General features: G+C 46.8%; 1 protein-coding gene across 1 annotated transcript in view; it reads right to left on the minus strand.

The window, feature by feature from the left end:
• Positions 1-23,185, minus strand: part of Ptdss1 (phosphatidylserine synthase 1) — a 62,573-nt gene that overhangs the window by 11,325 nt on the left and 28,063 nt on the right. Inside the window, exons 4-9 of the mRNA XM_004641293.2 lie at positions 21,422-21,546; positions 13,895-14,053; positions 12,099-12,250; positions 10,288-10,429; positions 8,242-8,354; positions 5,261-5,326 (exon numbers count right to left, since the gene is read on the minus strand). Coding sequence (XP_004641350.1) covers positions 5,261-5,326; positions 8,242-8,354; positions 10,288-10,429; positions 12,099-12,250; positions 13,895-14,053; positions 21,422-21,546 — 757 coding nt within the window. The remainder of the gene's footprint in view (positions 1-5,260; positions 5,327-8,241; positions 8,355-10,287; positions 10,430-12,098; positions 12,251-13,894; positions 14,054-21,421; positions 21,547-23,185) is intronic.

The raw sequence follows: 23,185 nt of genomic DNA on the forward strand, positions 1-23,185 counted from the left end.
TTCAGTTTACATATATTTGAGGTGCTATTGAGGAATTACCAAATTTCATATCTCAGAAGTTACTGTTTACATAAGCACTGGCTTTTTATTAAAAGGAAAACCACACTAAGGTGTGACAATGTAAGATTATAACGGCCATAAAATACGTAAATTGAAGGGGTGATATACAGTGTGTCTTGTTAGTGAAATTTAAACTTTGATCAACATAGTAGTTTTAACAATACTCATAAATGTTTATAATATATTCTGTAAAATTCTATCAGAGTCCAGGGATGATCATGAAGAAAACAGAATATGGTGGTCTTAGAAAATGTGATACTATAACTGACAGAAATAAAATATACAGTCCTTCAAAAAATAAAAAAATAAAGACAGCTTGAATCTTTTAGGACCACTGTCCCTCGGCTCTCCAACAAAGCCTCACGTGTGAGAAAGCACTGTTGCGCCGAAGGACACGTATGGGAGTTTGACACGAGCTGGCCACTAGACCCTGTGACTTAAGCAGGCAGTGATGGGGAAAGGCACTCATGGCCGGGTGTCCCAAAGAACTCCCGTGACAGTGTACTGGGTGTAGGACGCTCCACGGATGTCTATACTTAGACTGGGCAGAATGCCCCGAGCTTATCAGGAAAGATTTCTGGACATTCAGCTAGATTTGGGTCCCCTTTCAGAAAGTGTGGTGATCATGCTGGTGTGCTGGCCCGCGATTCTACTGTTTATACTAAGCTTCTGCCCCCGGCCCCAAGAGCTATGGCTGAAAATCAAGATGGAGTCTCTTACTCTAAAGCTCCACAGCAACCACCAGGATGTTCTTGTAACTGGAGAAATCAGGATTAGAGAGGTTAACAGCAAAAGTTCCCCAAAGGAACTTTTGGGTTCCCTCTGCCTTCACCTTACACACGGAACATAACCTGAAGTAACCCGATGTTCACCAAGCAGTCACTTTCTATTACTCTGCCTCTGTCCCAGGCTGACCAGGAAAGTAACTCTGAAAACAATTCAGCCACTTTCTTAGATCTCTTCTGCTGCTTTCTGTCTGTAAAACGAATCTCCTCTGCTTAGCTCAGTGGAGTACTTAAGCAGAATCAAGTGGTGTCCCATGCCATTAAGATCTTTAACTGGACTGTACCTCTGACCGTTGCAACCTTACGCAGGTATGTTTCTGCTCTATTTTGCTGGATTCACTCAGTTGACCTCACAATCACCTCAAGTTTCCTCTAAAACCAGAATTTCTGAGCCAGCAGCCTTAGGGTCTGACCTGTAGGTCAGTGATGAGGAGTCTCTGGGTTGCCCCACCTGTGGACCCAGCTCAGTGGACAGGTGACAGAGAGCTGAACAAGACCAGGAGGCGAGGGGCCAGCTGTGGGTGACTGGGTGTGAAAGGTCTTGGTCTGGGGCTAGGAACGGGTGGGACACACTAAGCCAGAGGTCAGGGACCTGGACCTGCAGGGCCACCCCGGGTATGGCCTGTGTGCTGAGTGAGTGTTTGGTGCTGTAGGCTTCAGCACAACAGGATTCACCTGTTAACAGGACCAATCTGAGCCGAACAAACTGCTGCAAGAAAGCTACAGGGCAGGGGCGGCAGGGTGCGGGCACTGCAGTACAGAGCAGCAGTGCCCTGTGGAGGTGCTGAAATCCAACACCACAGTCAGCCCCCGGCCAGCCACTAGAGGGCGTGTGGTCAACACCACCAGGACTCAGAGGGCAGCTGGGCCCTCCTGGGGCCCAAGGCCCCCACCACATGGGAGGCTGCACCAGACCTGCCAGCTGAGAGCCTGCCCACACCCACCATCCCACCATCCCGCACACACTTCTGCACCACGGCTTTCCTTCCAGGTCAAATTTCCAGACCAGATAGGAAAACTCTGGTCTTTCCTATCCTGCTGAAGTAGCCAAACTTACTTGGAGGAGGGCAGCTGGCAGCCCTTGCACTTTGACGGCACCCCATCCTTGTCTTGATGAGCAAGGGTGAAGGGCAATGGAACAATGGAACATGGGGCTGCCCTAGGGGCACTGGAGACCCTCCTGGCCTGCACAGTCTGTGGATTTTACATTCTTATTCCATCTTTGTAGCCAACTCCATAGGGTAGAGGAAAGATGCTACAAACAGAGCCAAGGGTGGGGGTGGGAGGGTCCTTAGAGAATGGACCAAGACTGCAGGCAGGGTCAGGATGGGAACTGCACCCCGAAAGGTCCATGTGAGAGTGGGGTGAAAAGCCAACCCTGGGCCACAAAGGAATGGCATTTGATTTGTAAGCAAACCAAACCTGCCTCCACATTCTGAGGATGCCACAGCAATGCACGGCCACGGTGCTCCTGCCTGAGTCTCACAGTGTCCCTCCAAGTCTGTGCAGAGGGTGAGCCTCCTCCTCCCCAGGGCAGCTTCGTAGAATATGTTTAATAGCTCAGAACTACATTTCAACTATGGACATGGTAAGTCCACGTTTAGCTAAATATGTAACTGATACAAACATCTGTGGGGTGTAATACTTTTAGACGTGAAAGTGCCCTATCAGGAGAAAAAGATGTAGAGTGACTGGGCATGAATCCTCAGGTGGGTGGCCATGTCTGTCCTCTGTCCTACTTCCTCCTGCCTCTCAGAGGACAAACTGTCACTATCTATAGGGCCCTTCTACTGCCCTCCTATGGCCACCCTTGGCTAAAGATTAGAGCGACTCCTATCAGTAAAAACAAACCCACAGCAGCCTCCACATGGTAAAGGAACTCAAGACATCTAAGTGTTTTGTTTTGATGGAGAGGAAGGAAAATGAGGGCAACAGGGAGACAGCAGGATGCAAGCGGGAGACACCAAGGGAGCGCTTGAGGGGCCCAGCGTGGCTGCACCTTCCCAGCGCAGCTGACATGTTCAACTGCTCAGAGGGTGGCACTGGCCAGACGTCATATACACAGGCTGGTTCCCATGTGATTTATGGAGAGGGATCTGTTCTGTCCCCATGGCCTGCGGGTTTTCCCAAGACTCATTAATCGTGGCATCACCATTCTAGGGGGTCTTGATTCTCAGAGGTACTAAAAAGCCAGGGTCCACCTTGCGTGCTTCTTTCACACTGCTCAACAAAGCATGACTCTTTCGCAGAGCTGCCGGACACTCTTAAGTCCTGTGCCATTCCTCTCATGATGGCGACAGTGGCTGCCAGTCAGAAAGCAGCTCTGTCCCGCTGCTGCTGCGCTCCCTGACCCGTGTCTCCCTGTCCTCCACAGCTCAATGAATGAAGCTCTGTGGGGTGAGTCCTTGCCAGAGACTTTTAAACACGAAGGGAAAATGCCGGTGGAAGGATCACATAACCAAGAACAAAGAACTCAGCTGCTGGGAATGACTTCTGCCTTACACAAGATGGAAGAGGAAGGGCACCCAGCTCACCATCCGGGCAGTGGGAGCCTCCTCAGCCCAGCCCACCAGAAATCCCAAAGATGCGAGAATGTTCCTTCTTGCCACACTTCAATAGCCAAAGGACACCGAATCCACCTTAACGCTCTTAAGGCTGCAGCCATTAGGGTAGGAAATGGCTTACAGCAGATTATAGGAGAAAACAAATGATAATGGCCCCTTGTTTCCTGTGGGACCTCTGCCTAAATCTAACTCAAGTAGCAACATTTTTTTATCCCTTAAAACTGTAGGTGATGCAACTGACAGTTAAGCCTGACTGTGTCAAGTTGCCTGGTTTGGGAGCCACTGAGAGGGCTGCGGAGGCACACTCCTGGGGGCATCTGGCTGGGTCACGGAGGCGTCGCCTTGGGTACCACATGAAGGGTTGGCCGCTTTCTCTCTGGTGCTATTCCCGCTCTGCCTCCTGATCACCATGACTAGGCAGCTCTGCTCTGCCACGCCCTGCGTCTTGGATGTCCCTGCCTCACAACGAGATGACTGACTGACCCCTCTCAGAATGCGCCATATCACACAGCATCACGTACTGTGTCCCGGGGGAAAAAGCTAGTATGTTCCAATTCCTCAGAAGGTGGAACAACCCACACATGTACATGCATACACACACAAAGAAAAATGTTTTGAAAGAATAAAACTTTTGGCCATTACCTCTGAAGTGCTGACCTCTTAGAGTGATCTTTAGTTTCTTTTTTGTACTTTGTTGAAGTTTTAATTTATGCATGTGCATTATTTTTTGTGTGTTTTGAGACATGCATACTCAGTAATTTAGGCTACCCATGAACTCACTATGTACCCCAACCTGGCCCTGAATGCAGGCAAATCTTCCTATCTCAGCCTCTCACACACTCTGAGATAAAAAGTGGGCATGACCAACCCTGCTCTGCATCACTTTTTGATTGAAAAAAAGACTATTCTGTTTAAGACCCTGTAGAAAGAGTCATTTCTTTTGGGTTTTCCTGAAACTGTCTCTATACTGTCATACACAATTTAGAAGCTAGATGAGGTCTTGAATCTGTACTATTTCAGGAACAAAACTTGTGACACAGATTTTCCAGATACCTCTGAAATTCCTTTACTAAATGAGATAGTAAATTGTTGATATTTAGGCAGGAAGAATGACTGACCTGAAATACTGGGGGGTTGGGGGGCACATACCCAACAGGGCTATAAGAGGGGTGTTAAGCTTGTCTATGATCCCACATCAGTTAAATAATAGTAAGCTAAGAGAGAGCATCTGTACCTGTAATAAAACCATGAATTGCAACCACTGTGCAATGTGCTTTTTGTGGCTGTGCTTTTTCTTTGAATAAAACTGCACTTCGGCATACAGCTGTTTCAAGGGTCCCGTCTGATGCCACAATGACATAAAGTGAGGGTGAGCCCACAGCACATCCGTGTCCCAAACTCAGGAAGCATTCAGAGGAAAGGCACCTGAGCCATTCTCTAATGTATTTCATAGGACCAGGTATCTGAGTTCTATGTGGGAATGCTGTCTGGTTGACTTCCTAGTACTTTTTCTTAAGTTTTATAAGTGAGTGACAGGCCCTGCCGGTTAGCTCAGTTGCTTAAAAGTGAGGGGTATCTAGAAAGTCCCTGACTTACAATGAGTTTCACTCTGGAAGAATTCTACGTTGGATTCACTTGAAAGCTGACAAAGTGAGTCTGATATAGCACATCTGTGCATTTATAATTCGAATGTTCATAAGCCAGGGACTTACTGGATGTCAATAAAAATAAGACCAAATGCCGTTCGTCTGCCTTCCCAGGGGATTCCTCTGAAAGGTTCCTGACAGGGTCACGAAACACCTGAAGACACCCAGCTTAAGTGGCTTTGATGTCCAGCTGTGAGATACTCACCCGAACACCCAGCACTGCGTCCCCACACGTTTGCACTGCGTGTCGGTGAGGTAGGCATAGTACTGCCTGCAAGAACGAAGTTGGCAAAGTTAGCATTCACCAAGGGTTCCGAAAGAGCCATTTGAACACATCATGAAGTCACTCTGACAGAATAAAAAAAAAAAAAAAAACATCTGGCCTTGCTGCGCACACCCCAGATGCCTGGGCTAGTTCTGCTCAAGAACACAGAAAGCAAAGGCCTAGGCAAACATCCCTGAGCCGGACTCAGAATGCGGGTTAGGCTGGAGGGAGGGGAGCACCACGTGAACGAACACACCGCTGGCAAAGGCGGGCTTGGCTCTGCCTTGGTTGAGCGAGGCCCCTTCAGCCAAAGTGGAGGCAGTGAGGAGGCTGAGGCAGCCTCTCTGAGGAGGTGATGTCAGGGGGTCAACTCTGCAGCTCACTCACTGTCCCCTCTGGCACTCTGAAGATGAAGGGTTTCTGATCACAACTGGGCGAGAAAAAATGTTACTGGCCCTCAGAAACTGGACTAGAATCCTAGCTATACCTTGCTAGCGCTGAATGCCAGGGACTGAATGTGGAAATGCTCAGAGCAATCGACTATGAGCCCGACAGTTGTCACATTCAAGAGGACACAAAATTCATGATAGAAAGATGTACTATTTAAATCAATATTTAAAGTGACACTAAAAACATTGTGGTGGAGCGCTTTACTTTGCTCATACTAACTCTGTGAGATGCGGTCGCACACGGCTCCTGCATGTGGCGCACTGCAGTGCAAAGCGGGCACATTTCTGGTGCTTAGCAGCTTACCAACACTAAGCGGCTGCCACGCAGGACTGAGTGGCTTGGAGCCTCCTAGGCAGCCCTGGCATGCAGCCCTGCCACCCCTTTAGAGGTAGCAGGGGGAAAAGAAAAAAAGCTGCGCATTATACTGCAGATGCCTAAAGCTCATTTATGAAACCCCGCCTCTCTACTCTGAAGACCCTAGTGAATTCTAGTCGTGAAGAATGTAGGTTTTCTTCACACTTAACATCTATTATCCAATCTGCTTTCAGCAGTTGTGCTGCAGTCTTTCACTGGGAACATTCCCCTTCTATTGGATTTTACATCATCAAATTCAAATATTCACTCCACATCTCAAAGCAGAGTCACGAAGTCTAATGAAAGGGAAGGAAAGGGCCACGTCATGCCAGGGTTTGTCTGGAGCCCGACAGAGCTGCCTGTGTTCAGTGGACGGCTGCTCCAGAACCCCCTAGAGCACTGTGCTCAGTAACACACTGTTCACGCGTTCACTTCAGTGAGAACGACATTAGGCAGTGACAGAGCACACATACAGTGGCTTCTCTGTCTGTTTTTAAAGAAGCAAATAGAAATTGTGACTTAACAAACATGTGGAGGTGCTCTCAAAGGTAGAAAACATTGTATTTTTAAGCCTCTAGATTTTGTTTTAGAATGTTAACACAAGTGGAATTCCATAGCAAATCAGTCATGATGTGCCATTTTGCTTTATAGGAAGAGATTTCCTTCTCTTCTTACTGGCTTTATTGACTATTCTTTTTTTTCTTTTAAAAACTGGGTCTTACTATGCATTTCAGACTCAGTGATCCTCCCTCCTATCTCAGCCTCCCCAGTGCTGGGATTATGGGTATGCACCAGCACGCCAGGGGCCGGGGCTGGCATAGCACGAGGGACCAGGGATCAAACCTGAGTCCTTGTGCTTGCCAGGCAAGCTCTTACACCGCCAAGCTATCTCCCCAGCCCAGATTTTTTTTTTTTTTTTCAGAACCGGGGATTGAACTCAGACCCTTGTACTTGCCAGGCAAACACTTATTCCACTGAGCTATCTCCCCGGCACCCCTAAGTGCCCAGATTATTCCTAATTTTAAATAAGAACTGCTCCCAATCTTCCTGAAATCAATTGCAAAGTCCCTACTTAAACTTTGTAAGCAGGGTGTAGGCTCCAAGCTGTCGGGGAGAAACAGCATTTCCGAGATTCAGAACTTCGGCAGGCTGCCAGCCTACCCAGTTCCAAAGGGATGCTGTCACCTGATCGGTTCATAATAAGGAGAAATGGACATTGTGGCTTTAAACAGACCACAGAAGCTCTCAGACATATTTTACTTGGTTTGTTCAACTCCAGAGGTGGGCAGTTTTTTTTGGAGGCAAGAGATGCTGTCTGGGAGGTGAATCCCCTACTTGGATAGTTCATGCATATATTAGAAACAATGACCCAAGTAACCCTACCATTTCTGAAAAACCAAGTCTTTTAAATGCTTAGTTTACATTTGTATCTCTGGAAGGTATCTTCTTACAAAGAAACATTTTCTTATAAAGCAATCTTTGGTGTGACTACAGATGAAGGCTATTACTCTATGTCAATTATAAAATCCAAATGCCATTTCTAAATAGGTAAAATGAAACACATGAAATGTTTGTCTTTGAACTGTACTGGGTCACTCGATATCCATGAGGGGCAGTGGGCGAGGGACGCCTCCCTCCAGGCCCTCCATGAATACAGATCTCCAATGCGCACCACAGGTATCCTGGAGGGCTACCTGAAGATTAATCAGATCCAAAAAAGCTAGTAAGGTCTCGTCCTGAAAATGTCAGTTATGACTTCACTTCTGCTAGGAGAACTTGTGGTCTTTCCAACAGTCTCATTTTAAGAACCTCAGTGCTGCTGCTACTATTTTTTTTTTAACAAAACATAAAAGGAGAAAAAAAGACCAGTGGTGAAAGATTATGAAAGGATCTGAAATAATAAACAGCATTATCACTGGGGCATTGATTATTTGATGTTTTCCTTTTTTAAGGCCCCAGGAAATACATTGAGGTCTGACAGCAAAACATTTACTTCACACTCTGGGTGTGTAATTCTTTAGAAAGGCATTTTCATGGAAAACCTAGCTGATATGACTTTCTCTATGCTGGGCAGGAGACAGAGCAGGTCAGCATCTTCAAATGACAGCCGGAATTACCTCACTGTGGGAGCCGTGATGCACCCAATGAAGAGAATTCTACACCAACTTAATGGATGACTGGCTTGGAACACAAAGATGTGCTTCAGGAAGAAGGTGTTCAATTCAGTCAACTGAAAAGCAAGACAAGAGATTAATCTCCTGGTTCATCATAGGTCAGTATCCCTCAATCTATAGTCAGAAATCACCAGCAACGTTCCGAGCACTTTCAGAAGATACGTGGATCTCCCGGGGGCTGCTACTCAAACTAGTAACAGCCAGAGCCAAATAAGTGCTGACCAACTGAGGGTCCAGGAGAGGTTTGGGAGGAGGCGGGGACACATGGGGACTTTAGGCATTAGCTGTCTGTCACATTTCCTCTTTACATGAGTGTCACAGGTTCATGTGTGATCCGCTGGGACCGCTGGGAGAGAAAGCCTGGAGCGGGAGGCGGGAAGCGGGTGTTGTGGAACACTGGTGCAGCCAAAGGCAGCACCTCAGGTCACGTACAGGGGCTGATCTGAAGTCCGCCACAGGTAGCAGCGCATTTCCCTAAGGTTGACACTTCAAGGAGCGCCTGGCAGCAGCACGAGACTGCAGCCAGGATGAGGCTGCTGTCTGCTCACACCCCAATTCCACATCTCTACCAAGAGGCGTGGGCTACAGAAAGGTCATGATGCCTGGAGAGAACACATCACACACTTCGACAAGGGTGTATCATTCTCCTGTGGCACTGACTTCAGGGACAGCGCTTGTGGCTACAGGAAAGGCATGCTTCACAGGACATGGCTGAGGGCTTCCAGAAGAACTGTACTATCTCTCCTCCTCAAATTCAATCATATTTCTTGCTAATAAAAGAAAACCTTGCATAACATTCAACCCTAAAAGGCAAAGCCCAATCCCAATCTAGATATAGCCCCATTTTTATAGAGTTGTGCTTTGCTACCCGTCAGGGACTGGTTCCAGAAGCTACCAGAGCGCAAGTGTTTCAATACAAAATTGCATAGCACGTACTTATTACCCATGTGATATATAATAAAATACATGCAAAATCGTCCCTTATATAGTAAAATACATGCAAAATCATCTCTATATTGCTAACAATATGATGTAAGTAATTATTATATGATACTGCTTAGAGAATAACAAGAAAAAGTCTGTATGCATTCAATACAGATGTAGTATTTATTGGTTGTTTTTTTTTTTTTTTTTTCAAATATGTTCAGTCTGCCTTTGGGTGACTCCACGGACACAGAGCGCACAGGCACGAGGCAGACCACCATGACGATTACTTACCAGTTCACACACACTTCTCGGTACTACGTAAACTCCTCTACTGAGATAGGCATCATTATTCCCATGTATGTACAAGGAAGACCTTGTAGGTATCTGCTATTTTTTTCCTTTAATTTAGAGTATTTTGTGTTTAGGAGTCCAAAATACAATCTCTGGTGACTCAGAATGATCCTTCAGGCAAAAGCTGGTTTCCCTGGTGAGTCCACCGGGGGACAGAAGGCTCCATAAAAAGGCCATGTCTAGAAACAGAAGTCTCAGAAGGCCCTGCCGTGACCAGCATCTGCATTCCTTCATCAGGTAATGGTTCCCTCGTAACCGCCATTTCTTTCCCCTCAGACAGCACTGCGGGGCCCACACCACCAAAGGGCTCTGCTTGCTCAGGAGTGCAGAGCTGACCTAGCTCTCTGCGCCTTACCAGGGTCCTGAGAGCAGAGCTGGTACAATGCGACCGCCACACGCTGTGAGGAACTAAAGCCTTCATTTGTTCCTTTAGTCTTGAGAATGAATGAGCAATCTCACAAGCAATCCAATGCTTAATCAATCTACTGAGTGACAGACGCTACACATGACCTTTTTCAGGGAACTGATGTGTTTCTAATAAAATGTCTTCACAACAAAGCCAGAGCGCAGGTGTAGAAGAGCACCCTGCTTAATTATTCTGTGTCAACTGAGGAATATCCTATGTTCTAAATTGCTATGCCACATAAGCTGACACTGATTTGAAATTCCTTTTGCTTTTGTTTTTCCCTAGTTATGGGCATGTGCACCTACCTGCCAGATGATCATGAAAAGGTATATCCCAGCCACTCTCTGAAAAGATGATTTAGGGTCAAACCATCTGACGTAGGTCCAGCTCGCAGGGGTGAACTGCAGCACGGCCCGTTTAATTTTCCCAGTGGTGGTATGAATGTCCCTGTAAGACGAGAACAGCTCTAGTGAAAATCCAAGTGGATTAAGAAAGGAGAAGAGAAATGAACAAAAAAAAAAAAAAAAAAAACAAAAAACAAAACCCAGGAAAAAAGCTGGGTGTGGTAGTGTATGCCTGTAATTGCAGCACTCAGGAGGCAGAGGCAGGAAGATCACCCAGAGTCTGAGGCCAGTCTGGGTTACATAGTGAATTCAATACTAGCCTGTACTACAAAGCAAGACCATGCATGGGAAAAACCATGGGAAAAAAGCTGCGGACTGTACAGCAGGTGCTCAGACTCCTTCCATCTGCTCGGTCTCAGCAGAGCTCTGGGTATCTGACAAGGCTGGGAACGGGAACACTGGATGGGAATCGCACAGTGAGGGCTCTGAGCAGCACTGCTGGCCTGCTGTTGCTGAGCTACGGGGGGATTTAACTTGGGAGTTGGTGACACAAAACTAGACCTTAAACACAACAGCCTGGAGGCAGCTCAGGATGAACATGCATGTCAGCCAGTACATCTTATCCCATCCTGTCTGTCCTCCAAGGGGCTTTTTATGGTTTATATCTAAAATATCCCCCAATGTCTCACATTTGGAGGTGGGTTGTTGGGGGTGTGACCCCGAAGGTTGTATTCTTGCCCCTCCTCCTGCTTTCTCTATTTCCTGGCCACCAACTGGTGGATAGTGCTCCTCTGCCAGGCCACTCTGCCAAGCGGTTTCTACCTTGGAGCCAACTGACCATGGACTGAATGCACTGACACTGAATCAAAATAAATCTCTCCTCCTGTAAGCTGTGGGTGTTGGGTGCTTCATCCTAGGGATGGGAAACGATCAGTACAGATTTTGGCACCAGAGAAGGGGAGTCACTGCTGTGTCTGTACTTGACCATGTTGTTTGAAAGTCTCCAGAACTGGTTTTCAGGAGGGATTTGGACAGATTTGGAGACACCAGCTAGGAAAGCCTTAGAACATTTAAGCAAAGATCTACAGATTCTGGTGGGAGCAGAAGATCAGAACACTATTGAGAAGGTGGACCTTAAATGCCTTGAACGCTAGCTCAGGAGGTTCTGTTTAGAAACAAAGACAACTGAAAGGGACTAAAGGCCTGTAATCTCAGTACCCTGGGAGGCCAAGGTAGGAGGATTTCAAATTTGAACCCATGCAACTTAGCAAGATCCTATCTCAAAAGAAAAAAAAGGGTGGTCGTGGTAGTGATGGTATAGGGATATAGTTCAGTGTGAAGGTCCCTAATGCATTCCCTAGTACCACCAAAAGAAAAAGGGTAGTGGTGGGGGTGGGTAAGTGTTAGAACTCTCTAAATATACAAAGTAAAACAGAGAAAGTCAAATGATTTAGCATTCTCTGGATGAATGAATAATATGTTTACGATCATTTGAGTTTCAACTGCTAATGTGAAATTTATTCTGTATTGCCAAGGACTATATATACTAAAGGCAGGTGTGGTGGCGCATGCCTGTGACAGCAGCAGTGGAGACAGGAGGATTGCCATGAGTTGGAGGCCAGCATGGGCTACGCAGTGAGCTCAGGGCCAGCCTGGACTACATAGAGAGATCCTGTCTCAAACAAAAGGACTGGGCTCAAGACGACTCCTAGTAAGGCACTTAGAGCACACAGTGGGCAGAGCTGTGACCAGTGTCCGAGAAGAAAACTTACTTGAAGCTCGCCCAGTGGTAGGTCCGCATCTCTAAAAACCGGCAAACGACCATGCCCAGCCAGATGCCACCCCCATTGCACAGCAGGATGTCCAGGATGACTTGGTCCCACCAGCACTCGGCGAAGTTGGGCAGGAGATGCATGAAGAAGAGCTGCGGAGCACACACAACACCAGAACTGAGCGCTGCAGACACCCGGTCTTTTACATTTTATATGTGCTGGAAAATGAAACTATCATAGCCTATAATCTGATTCTTGTATTTATACTGCAGAAAGTTTGCAAACAACTTTATCCAGGGATATTTTTTTTTTTTTTTTTTTTGTACTGGGAACTGAACTCAGGACCTCATGCTTGCCAGGCAGGCACTGCGCCACTGAACTAAATCTGCAGCCCTCCAACTTTATCCAAGCAGTACTTCTTTTTTAAACACTAGGCTTTCTAGACACAACAGCACCTCTTTTAAAATACACTGCCTAGGAATCACCTTGGCCAAAGGGAGACAAGGATCTAGGAGGGAAAAGGAGGAAATTTTGCACACCTGACAACAGAGTATTGCCATTAATTCTCAATATGGTCAGCTTTAGAAGTTAAGCTGCCCACCTCAGAAGTATTCCATATTATGTTGGCAAATCAGTGAACAAGCTGGGGAAGCCAGGAGTTGGCCCTAGGTGACATGACCTAGGCAAGGGACAGCCCAAAGGCCATCTCACCCTACCCAAGTCACAACTGGCAACACTGTTGTCTTTAGGCACCCATAATGCACACACTGGGAAGAAAACAGGGCTGCAGACCTCAAGGGAAGGGTTGGATGTGCAGTCACACAACTGGAACCACAAAGTAAGGCAGACTGAGGCCAGCATTTCCATGGTGACACAAGTGGAGTACTGTGGGGCCATAGCAGATCCATTCTGGGGTCAAATGGACGAGGATTCTAGAAGGAAAACATACTGGAGTAGGGGCAGTAAGGACAGGAATGGCCGTTTCACAAGGCAGAGATGGACATGAGGATGTTTCAGAAACAACGGAAACTGTTTTGTTCAGAACAAAAGGCTTAGCAGCCGCGTCCAGGGCAGAAGCCCTGCTGTGTGAAGGTCCAACTGGTTCCAGGAAGCAGCCTGCAGAGGCGGCCAAAGTCTGTCCTCGAGGAATGACTAGGAGCTTCTGCCTGAACAACCATGAATCAGCTCTCCAAATTTCATTTGCTAATAGTTTTTACACGTATACCGTCTTCCACTGAGACAGCCTTTTGATCATAGAGATACCGAGCTCTATTGCAAACCCATTTTTCAGCTGCATCCTGCGATGCTCTTGGAATATCTGGATACCTGATTCTTCATCTCTCAGACTACTGTGTGGGGAAGCCAGCATCTCTTTCTCTCTTTCTGCAGATGGCTCAGTGCGCCCATGGGCAGAGCTGGCGAGGCATGTGGTGCCAGGGATCAGAATCCCAGTCCTGCGCCTGCCTAAGCAACTGCTGAGTCTGCAGAGCTATCTCACTAGCCAATCTATTTATTTCTAAGCAGATCTCCTCATGATCATTTATTTGTCTCACTTGTGATTTTAACTTTTTTACTTGATTTTATCAGTTTCACTGTAAGACTTGTGGGATAAAGCACACTTTATCAAACAGAAAAGAAGAGTCTGTTTTTTCAACAAGGGTACAGAATATTCTCAGGGGTCAGTGTAAACAGCTTTGAACCCAAGCTGGCAAGCACTGTCACCTGACAACTTCTAGTCTTCCGACACATAAGATGCCCACACTGTGTAGTCCTGGCAGCTACCAGCCCCGTCTTACCTCGGTTAACTCCCAAGTAATACTGATTGTCCAGCACAGACCATAGCTCCGGATCAACAGGGCCTTCATGGCCCAGCCCCAGAAGTGCCCGAAGGCAAATATGTCAAAGTGGCTGACAATCCGCTCCCAGGTGATCACGTGGCAGTTCACGGCATACTCCTACGAGGACACAGGAAAAGGGGCTTAGGAATCGGACCCTAGGAAACAACCTGCTTCAGGAAGCAGACAGCGAATGAACACACGTAACTCTGACAGATGACATGCTGTGTTCAGTTTTAAAAACAAGGCTTTTGGAGCAAGTGGACAAGTACTAGAGTTTATAGGGCAGAACTGCCTGGCTCTCACTTGCAAACACTGGGCTAAAAAGGAAAGCGAGCTGATTTTACAAAGGCTCAGTACATCGTAAAGAAGTGGCATCTCACAGACCGCCTCACCTGACCAGAAAAGAAACATGAATTAAAGTCAGTTAGAGAAACACGGAATGCAGAATCCAAATTTGTTCGGAAATCTAAATCTCAAGCGTTAAACAGGAAATCACATGTTTTGTTTTTTTTTTTAAAGTTTAATAAATTGAGTGCGGGGGCCGGGGAGATGGCTCAGTGGAATAAGTGCTTCCCTGGCAAGCACAAGGACCTGAGTTCAATCCCCGGTTCCACACACACACACACAAAAAAATAAATAAAATAAATAAATAAATAAATAAATAAATAAATAAATAAATAGAGTGCCATTGATGTTAAAAATACCACACAGCAAAACTGCAGTGGTTTAGTTAGCTAGAAGTTTAATGGAAACATAAAGCCTTAATTATGTATCTCAGAAAAAAGCCGAATCACTCCACTTTAGAAATGAAAAGAAAAAAATAGGATCTCTCACCCAAAAGCATATCAGATGTTATATCATTTAAATGCCAAAAACTTCTAAGATTAAGAATTTGAACTTCATTTTTAGTAACTTTTTGTTTTGAATACATTCTTTATTTATAGCCACAGAAATTATGGCTATATGACATATAGCATTTCTCAGCAATCTTCTCATTTCACAGTCTTTTCCTCCCCCAAACAAATCTGGTAAGAAGTAGCACCAGTTGGACAGTGTTTATCTATGACCGGCTAAAGGGAAAAATTCATGTCAGATACATTATAAGGTGTAGGTGGGAAATGTGGAGAAAAGAAGCCAAAATTTCAAAGGGATCAGTCAAGATTAGGCCCTGTGAGGAGAGGAGAAATCTGTCCCCAGCCTCTGGAACAGCAAGAACTTTCCCAGGGGCTCCCAGACTGCCAGGGACACACCTGGAGGCGGATGGGGTGATGCGTGGATGAGGCTGTGAGGAGCAGACTGACGAGAGCTCACCAGCCCCGAAGTCTTAACCTCTCTACCCTTCTTTGATTCTGGAACAGGCTGCTACTGAGGGCTAGAAAAGGAAAGGGACAGGTCTGTTGGCAGAAGGCTACTTTTAATCACAGGTAGAGGCCTTTGTACTTTATGCTTCAATTATAGGAGGGCACTTTAAAAAAAAAAATACAACAATAGGGCTGGGGATTTAGTTCAGCATCAGTGCCTGCCTGGCAAGCATGAGGTCCTGAGTTCAAGTTCCAGTACAAAAAAAAAAAAAAAAAATCACAAAGAGCCAAGTACATCTATTAACATTAGAATTATTAAGAGGAAACTAATTACCTCCAGAGTCCCACCCCCTCACCCTGTCCTGGTCTTGAGAAGGCCAGGAGTACTGCAGACTGCAGTCCACAGCTGTCCCTTGGTCTCCCAGGACACTGGTTCCAGCATACCCTGAGGTGCTAAAATCCTAGGATGCTCCAGTTCTCATACAAAATAATGTCAGATCTGCATATGAGGGATAGGGATGTAGCTCAGTGGCACAGAGCCTGCCTGGCAAGCACAAGGCTCTGAATTTGATTTTTGGTAGGGGAAAAAAAAAAATCTGCATATAATATAGCTTCCCATAGACTTTAAATCATTTCTAGACTACTGATAATAGCAGACAAATTGCAACTGCAGAAGCTAGTGGTCATCTGATGGGCTGGGGGTGTCAAGCCTGCTTAGATCTGGAGTGGGGGCTACGCAGCTGAGGTGGCTAGGTCCAAAGCCATCTGCTCTGCTCAGCTTTTACGAGAAGAAATAAGCTGATATTCTGAGCTTTTCCTGCTCCTAAACTAAACTGCAGAGAAGGGTATGGACTCATTCGCTAAAACATCAGCAAGGGCAATGTAACTCTGTGGTTATAAACCTTCTGGGGCTTTCTATTTCATTCAGAATAACATGCACCCTTGAGCAGAACTGGCTTGATTCCAGCAGCCTCCCCAATCTCAGGCACAGCCAAGGCCTGGCTCCCTGTACTACTCAGCCCCCTAAGCAGGCTTTACCCCACCCTGGCTGTCCCGGCTGGAGTCTCCAACACTCCCTGCTTTACCTGGCTAGCTCCACCCACCTTGGATGCCAGCCTGTGCCCAGCTCTCCTAGATGCCATCACCAGACCTCAGGCTGGATTCTATTCCTAAAGCCAAAAGCACCCACTCCTTTCCGGCACTGCAAACTCCTGATTTAACTGTGCTTCCCTAACTATGACATACCCTTTTTGCACTGCATTATTTTGAGCAACAAGATACATATTTCAATGTACTGCAATGGGTAATTTTTTAAGTATAGTTTCTCCCCCCCCCTTTCTAATGCAACCCCTGTAATTGAGGCATGTCACATCTTAAAGTTGATGCTGACTCCCTGAACCCACCGTCAATCATTCTTAACATTATGAAGAGAGCCCAGTGGACATCTTATGCCCTGTAGTATATGATGTTGTCGCACTGTACAATGGAACTGGGATCTGGAGCCCCACCTAGTCTCTGCCGCAGAGCAAATGCAGGGCAAAGAGGATACTCGGTGACACCCACAAATGCAAGCTACAAAGTCCAGATGTGGGAGGCTACCAATACATGGTACTGGGGATGGAACCCTGGCCCCTGTGCTTGCCTTAGTAGGTGCTTAGTCTGCTGAGCTATCTCGCTGGCCCTTAAACTATTGTTTCTTCAACAAAGTTTATAGAGAAATAAAATGTGCAGGGGAAACTCCTGATCAAGAGAGATGCAAGAGCCGCCTCCAACGCTACCTGGGGAGCTTGTCAGCATCCTGCTTGGAGCAGGTGAACCCTGGAAAAACCGTTTATCATTCAATTAAAGAAATGTGGACATGGACCACATGCTGAAACGTAATGTACACTTTTTAAATGAGAACCTATGGATTTTAGGTTTAGTCTTTGAGAGCTACTTAAAAATAACCTAAGATGAAGAAGAAGAGATGAAAAAGCACTGGGCCTATGACAATAAGCTGGGAGTGGGGTACTTGGGGACTAGGCATTCTTTCTACTCTTGCACACGCTAAAAAAATTCTTAAAACACTTAAATTATCTTAGGGTCCAATGGCCAACAGTTTACCTTGGTGCAGCCCCTAAGCCCCAAGAGTCCAGGGCACATGGCCACCGGCCCCCTCACTGAGCATGGAGTAGGGCATAGGAAAAGCTCTGTTACCTACTACACGAGTGGCCCCCAGCGCAGACCAACTGACCTGCAGCTGACGCATGCTCTTAAAGCCCAGTGGCGATACATTTGTACAAAGAATCAATATTTATTTTATTTTGGTGCTGAGGACTTTACAGGAGACCTTCTGTCTCCTGTAAAGGCCTTATGAACTCTAAGCACATAGTCCACAGTTGAGCTATCAACCCTTAGCCCAGAATCTATATTTTTAAAAGCAGCAAATCATCTAGACAATAAGACAGTAATATTTATTTATTTATTTATTTATTTATTTATTTTTGCCATACTGGGGAGTTGAACCCTGTTCCTCTGCATGGAGCTACATCCCCAGCCCTTTTTAAATTTTGAGGCAGGGTCTCAGTTGCTGAATTGCCCAAGATGATCTCAAGCTCGGAATCCTTCTGCCTCAGCCTCTCACAGCTCTGGGATTACAAGGGGCATGAACTATCATGCTTGGCTGGAAATTCGCTTCTAATAGCATTTCAGTAATGTCTGCCACCCGAACCCAATTTGAAATAGAAATTCTAAGGACCAGAAGGAGTCTGAGATTCCATGGGCCATAATCTGTTAGTGTTAGGAATGAGTGAGGGAGTGGGGAAACTAGATGGACTCAGGAACCAGGGAATTACAGACCTTCTGTCTCCTGTATAGGAGCTTCTCCTTTCCACAAAGCCTACAGAGCTGGGGCATTTCTCCACAGCCATCAGGGAACAGGCCCTCAGAACTGTGCAGGACTCCTTTAAGGAAGTGGGAAGGGAGAAGGATAGAGAAGATGGGGGGTATTTCAATCGCCAGGAACTGGAGGCAGCTTCATGTCTTGCTTGGCTTGGCAAGAAAAAACTAGCCAATACATGGAGACAAGATTTTAAAGGCCAGCTACAGTTATCTTTGGGCTGTAACCACGACACTTAGATGTCCCTGCACTGCTAAATTCCTAAGCATGCTAGATGGCAAGGTCATTATGCAATTAGGTTTCTTCCCATCCAACTGGATCAAGGGAGACACCAGTATAATTCCCTGCACATTGGTTTACGTTGCTCAAAAAGCCTACAAAGTTTCAGGAAGCACTGTATCTGCAGAACCATTCTCTCAATTTCTGTCACATGAGATTCCTGTAAAGATGGAAATACTTAGTATGTAAACTATATACTTAGAAGCTCAGCTCAGAAAAGATTTGGAGGCCAGTGAGGGCCACGCGGCATTTGAAGCTCCCTCTGTAAAACATGGTGTATTTAGTACGCATGCTCGAGGGTTAACAGGAGACATATAAAGTACCCAGCAAGCTCATGAGCTGCTCTGACCCTTATGGTTACCATCATTCTCACTAATGCTACAGTTTGGATTTGGAATATCTCCAAAGGGCTATGTTACAGGCCTGTCGCTGTCAGAACGAGGGGAGATTTGGGTGTGGTGGGCCTGGTACAGGTTCTAGGGGTCAGGGCCGAGTCCTCTGGAGACTGTGAGGGCTCCATCGTGGCCCCTTCTCTGCTTCCCAGCTGGTAAGAGGTGAGCACCTCCTCTGCCGAGGCTCTCACCAGGACTGCCTTGCCATAGGCCCAAACAATCATCACTAAAACCTCCACAACTACAACCCCAAATCAATCTCTTCTCTTTATGAATTTTCTTTCAGATACTTTGTTACAGCAGTGGAAAGCTGATAATATAAATATTACTGTCATGAGCTGCCAGTCACCCTTTGTCATTCTTTTCCTTACATGGAGAAATTCCAAAACAGATGTTCCTTCCCTGTGACTTATAAATTCTACAGGCTTATTTTTCCTTTAATCGCATCTCTTAAGAAAGTCAAGGGCTGGCCAGACAGCTCAGCAGACTTAGGCAGAGCACAGGGCCCGGGGAGTTGGATCCCGGGCATGCCTTGCAGGCCCCACCCCTGTGGCGCGTTGAGAGGGCGACTGAGACTAGGTGTGGTGGTGCATGCCTGTAATCCCAGAACTTGGGAGGCTGAAAACAGAATCACTGAGTCCAATCTACGTAGTGAGACCTCGTAGTCCCTGTACTAAATACATTAAAAGAAAAAAAAGTAAGTAAAAAATTTAGAAATCCTTCCCAAGGAAGACCTGACCACAGTCAACCAGCAGGGGAATGATCACTTCTTGGACCTTTTATTAAGTCTCTTCATGGTATTTGTTTGTTAAAGCAAGTATTCTATGTCTGTGACCCAAATGCCATCCTAATCCTTCTAAGAACAACCAGATTTTTCTTCAACTAAAACCAAATAGTAGGAAAAAAAAAAAGAAAGAAAAAAACCAACCAATTAAAAACTGGAAAGAAAAATTAATGGGATGATATGGATTTTGATCTTTGTCTTGTTCCTGGCACAGAGCTCTTTTAAAAGCCCTCGCACCTTCCTCAGCATACGTACGGGTGCTGCTAATATTGGGTCTTTAACCCTCACTCCTAAGCCCCTGAAATTTCCAGGTGATGGGGGTATCCTTTGCTGTAGTCAGGCAACGCTTGGGGGCACCCGAAGGGGGGCTGCCACCAGAGACCCATCCCTAATCACAGGTTTATAACCTTCAGGGCCACCCCTCATCCCACAGGGATGGGGATAGGATTTGGAGGCGTTAGCAATGGACCACGTCTGCGATGGGCTCTCCATCATAGTCCTTGAACTGTGGGGTCAGGAGAGCTCCACGGCACGACACACCTGCACTATACACCTCAACTTCATGGCGAGTTTGGGACCCTTCTAGGCCTCTTCCTACGTGCTTCATTGCCTGGCTGCTTGCCTGTCTGTCCTCTGTTGCTTCCTTTGTAATACCCCAGCAAATGCAATGTTCCCCAAGTTCTGTGAGCCATCAAAACACATGAGTCTTCTGAGAACTTCCTGTTTGGGGCTGGTGGATCAGCAACACAGGTGACAATCTGAACTTGTGATCTGGATCTAAAGTGTGGGCAGACCTATGGGACTGAGCCCTTCATCTGTGCGACCAGACACAGACTCAAGGTAGTATCTGAATGAAATTAAACTCTCCATCCCCCAGCTGGTATCGCCAGAGCTACAGAATTAACGGGCACAGGATACTCCCACACCTCTGTCACAGAAGTGCTTGTGGTGAGTGTTAGGGCTCATGTCTAGATGCCCCGTGGGAGCCCCATGTGCCCACAGGCCAGGGCTTTCTTTAGCTGGTGTGCTGAAGGGACCGTCACTGGGGGTGTGGCCTGGAAGGGTCCCTGTCCCTCCAGGGCTCCTTGCGCTCTGCTTCCTGCCAAAGATGTGAGCAGCTTCTCCTCAGCCACATGCCCTGCCTTGGAGGCAGTCAACTGCGGACTGAAAGCTTTCCGAATTGTGAGCCAAAACCCTTTTCTCCTTTAACTTATAGGTGTTGGATATTGTCTCTCAGTGGCAAGAAAGGCACTAATAAGAGTGCAGGGAGAATAAGTTTATTTAAAGGTCAAAATACAGTTTTAGCCAAGAATAATAACTGCTTTGTGCAGTTTAATTAAAAATGAATCAATACAGCGGACCGTTGAGGCACTGGGGCTGAAGTGGCAGGAGCAGAGGTGCAGAGGATGACACTACTAGGACAGTGGCATCCGGCTGTAGGCCTGTGTTGGGAAGGCCTGTGCAGGCTCCACGCTGGGCCACATGAGTAGTATCACTGTGTTTCCCTTGTAACATCCCCTCAAAACATAATTGCTACCTTCACCTCAGAAAGGGGACAGGCTAGTGACTCAAAGTTCAAATGTGCACAAGTGACAAAAGAACTCAGGCCCAAGCCCACAGGTGACAATGTTCAGACCCGTCCCAGGGTACACCTTTGCTGCATGCATTTCATTTCCCAGGGGAAATGCCTCACCTCTGCACAACCATGTAATTCAACAGCCCAGCCAGAGATCTGGCTGTTAGTGGCCTACACAGGAAATATGCGGAAAGAACAACCCGCAACGTGAAGTCTTTCACCTCCTAACCCTAGAGCCCACCAGTTTCTCTGCAAGGCCACTAACCAGCACCTACCATGATATCCGCTTCCCTTGTGGCATATCGAAGATTTGGGTCTAGCCAATACATTAGGGATTTAACCTGCTCAAAATTCAGGAAGAGGAGGAAGACCAGGAACAAGAAGTACAGCACACTGAGTCCTGAAACACAAATAGGATCAAATTTAGAGAAACATTAAACACACATCAGACACCAGTGCTCCCTGACAGGGCTGGCACACACACTGCCACACGGCCTGTCGAGGCCTCTATCACAACTGGGCATTTTGAGGGAGCCTGAGGTGCAGGCTCATTTCATCCCAAGGGGGTCACAGCTGTCTATGAGAAAATGAAGCTGGCACTGAGGCCTGAAGGACCCGACCGCAGGTGCCACACAAGAGAAGTGCTCAGGACCCAACCAGCTCACAGGGACAGGAGCCAGTGCTACTGAAGTGACGGAGGTGCTTGGGGGCCATAGCCTGGACTTCCAACTTTTTCTCCAGGTAAATAAATGGGAAGCCAGTACAATGACCTGGGTGATATTTCAGGAAGCCGAGGGAGAAGAGAAGTGGGCCAGGCTGGGTGGGGCCGCCCTAGTCAGAGGCCACTTCTGTATTCCAGGTTTGAGGTAGCAGGGGCCCAGCGTCACCTATCTGAGACTGGGCCTTCTTTTATTGTCTCACTGTATCACAAGTGCTATCTTAATAATCACACATGCTGTTAAAAAAAAAAAAGCTACCAACACATTTTAGGAAGGCAGAAATCAGTGTATTACATTTCAGAAGTATTTGAAAACACGCTGGAACTCTGTCATTTCTTTCTGCTGAAGTCTTATGATTAAAATGTTGATGTGGGGCATCTCAACCCTGACACCAATGACCCTGGATTCTGCAGCTCCCTACCCAAACCTGGGGAGCACTAAGCTCTAAGGAGCTGCTGCAGGGAGGGAAATGTCCAGTGTTGTGGTAAAATGAAATGTGGCGCGGGCACACACTGCGCCAGCTCAGCTAGCTCTGCAACCCGCAGGCCCAGGAAGGCACACCTCCCAGGGCACTGGTGTGAGTGCGAGAACCGTGTTAGTTTTGCATCAGCCGTTTTTACAAATTTTCACCTTAAATGACCCCCTGCTACTCCTTTTTCAAATTAGAATACTGCTGAAATCACCTTGTAAGACAGAAAGAAACTGCCCATGCTGCAGGTGATATTTTTTTGTTGTCTGTCGTACTAGGGACTGAACCAGAGCCTTCACCCAGAGTTACATCTCCAGCCCTTCTTCATTTCTGAGACAGCGCTTGACTTGAACCTGTGATCCTCCTGCCTCAGCCTCCCAGAAGGCTGGGATTACAGGCATGCACGAGTAACTAGAGTTCTGGGGTGGGCTGTGAGGTTGGGGAGGGTCCACCAGTCTCATCAGCTTATCAAGGAGCCCCAAAAGAAACTCTCAAATAAGAAAAGGGCTGTGTTTTAAAAACTACATAGAAACTGGCCAGTCCTTTCCGGATGTCCCTCGTGGCCACACTCAGGGTATGTCCTGGCCCACACAGCCCTGATTCTCCCAACTCTGACCAGCTCTGTCTCCTGCCCCTGGATTCACTCCACACTGGCCGGCTATTTTAGCAGCCTGTCTCTTCCCCCGCAAGGGCCCTGCCCCCAAGTCCCTGCAAAGGAGATCCTCCTCTGCAGGCACCATTCCCTTGGATCTGTTTGGCACCTAAGCCAGGCACCTCACCCAGTTGAAACAACTTCCTGGTGCTTTGTGACAACTGCTAGGTTTTGATGTGACAGTTTATTCTCAACAGGG

The sequence above is a fragment of the Octodon degus genome, unplaced genomic scaffold (assembly GCF_000260255.1).
Source record: "Octodon degus isolate 3935 unplaced genomic scaffold, OctDeg1.0 scaffold00134, whole genome shotgun sequence".
NCBI lineage: Eukaryota > Metazoa > Chordata > Mammalia > Rodentia > Octodontidae > Octodon > Octodon degus.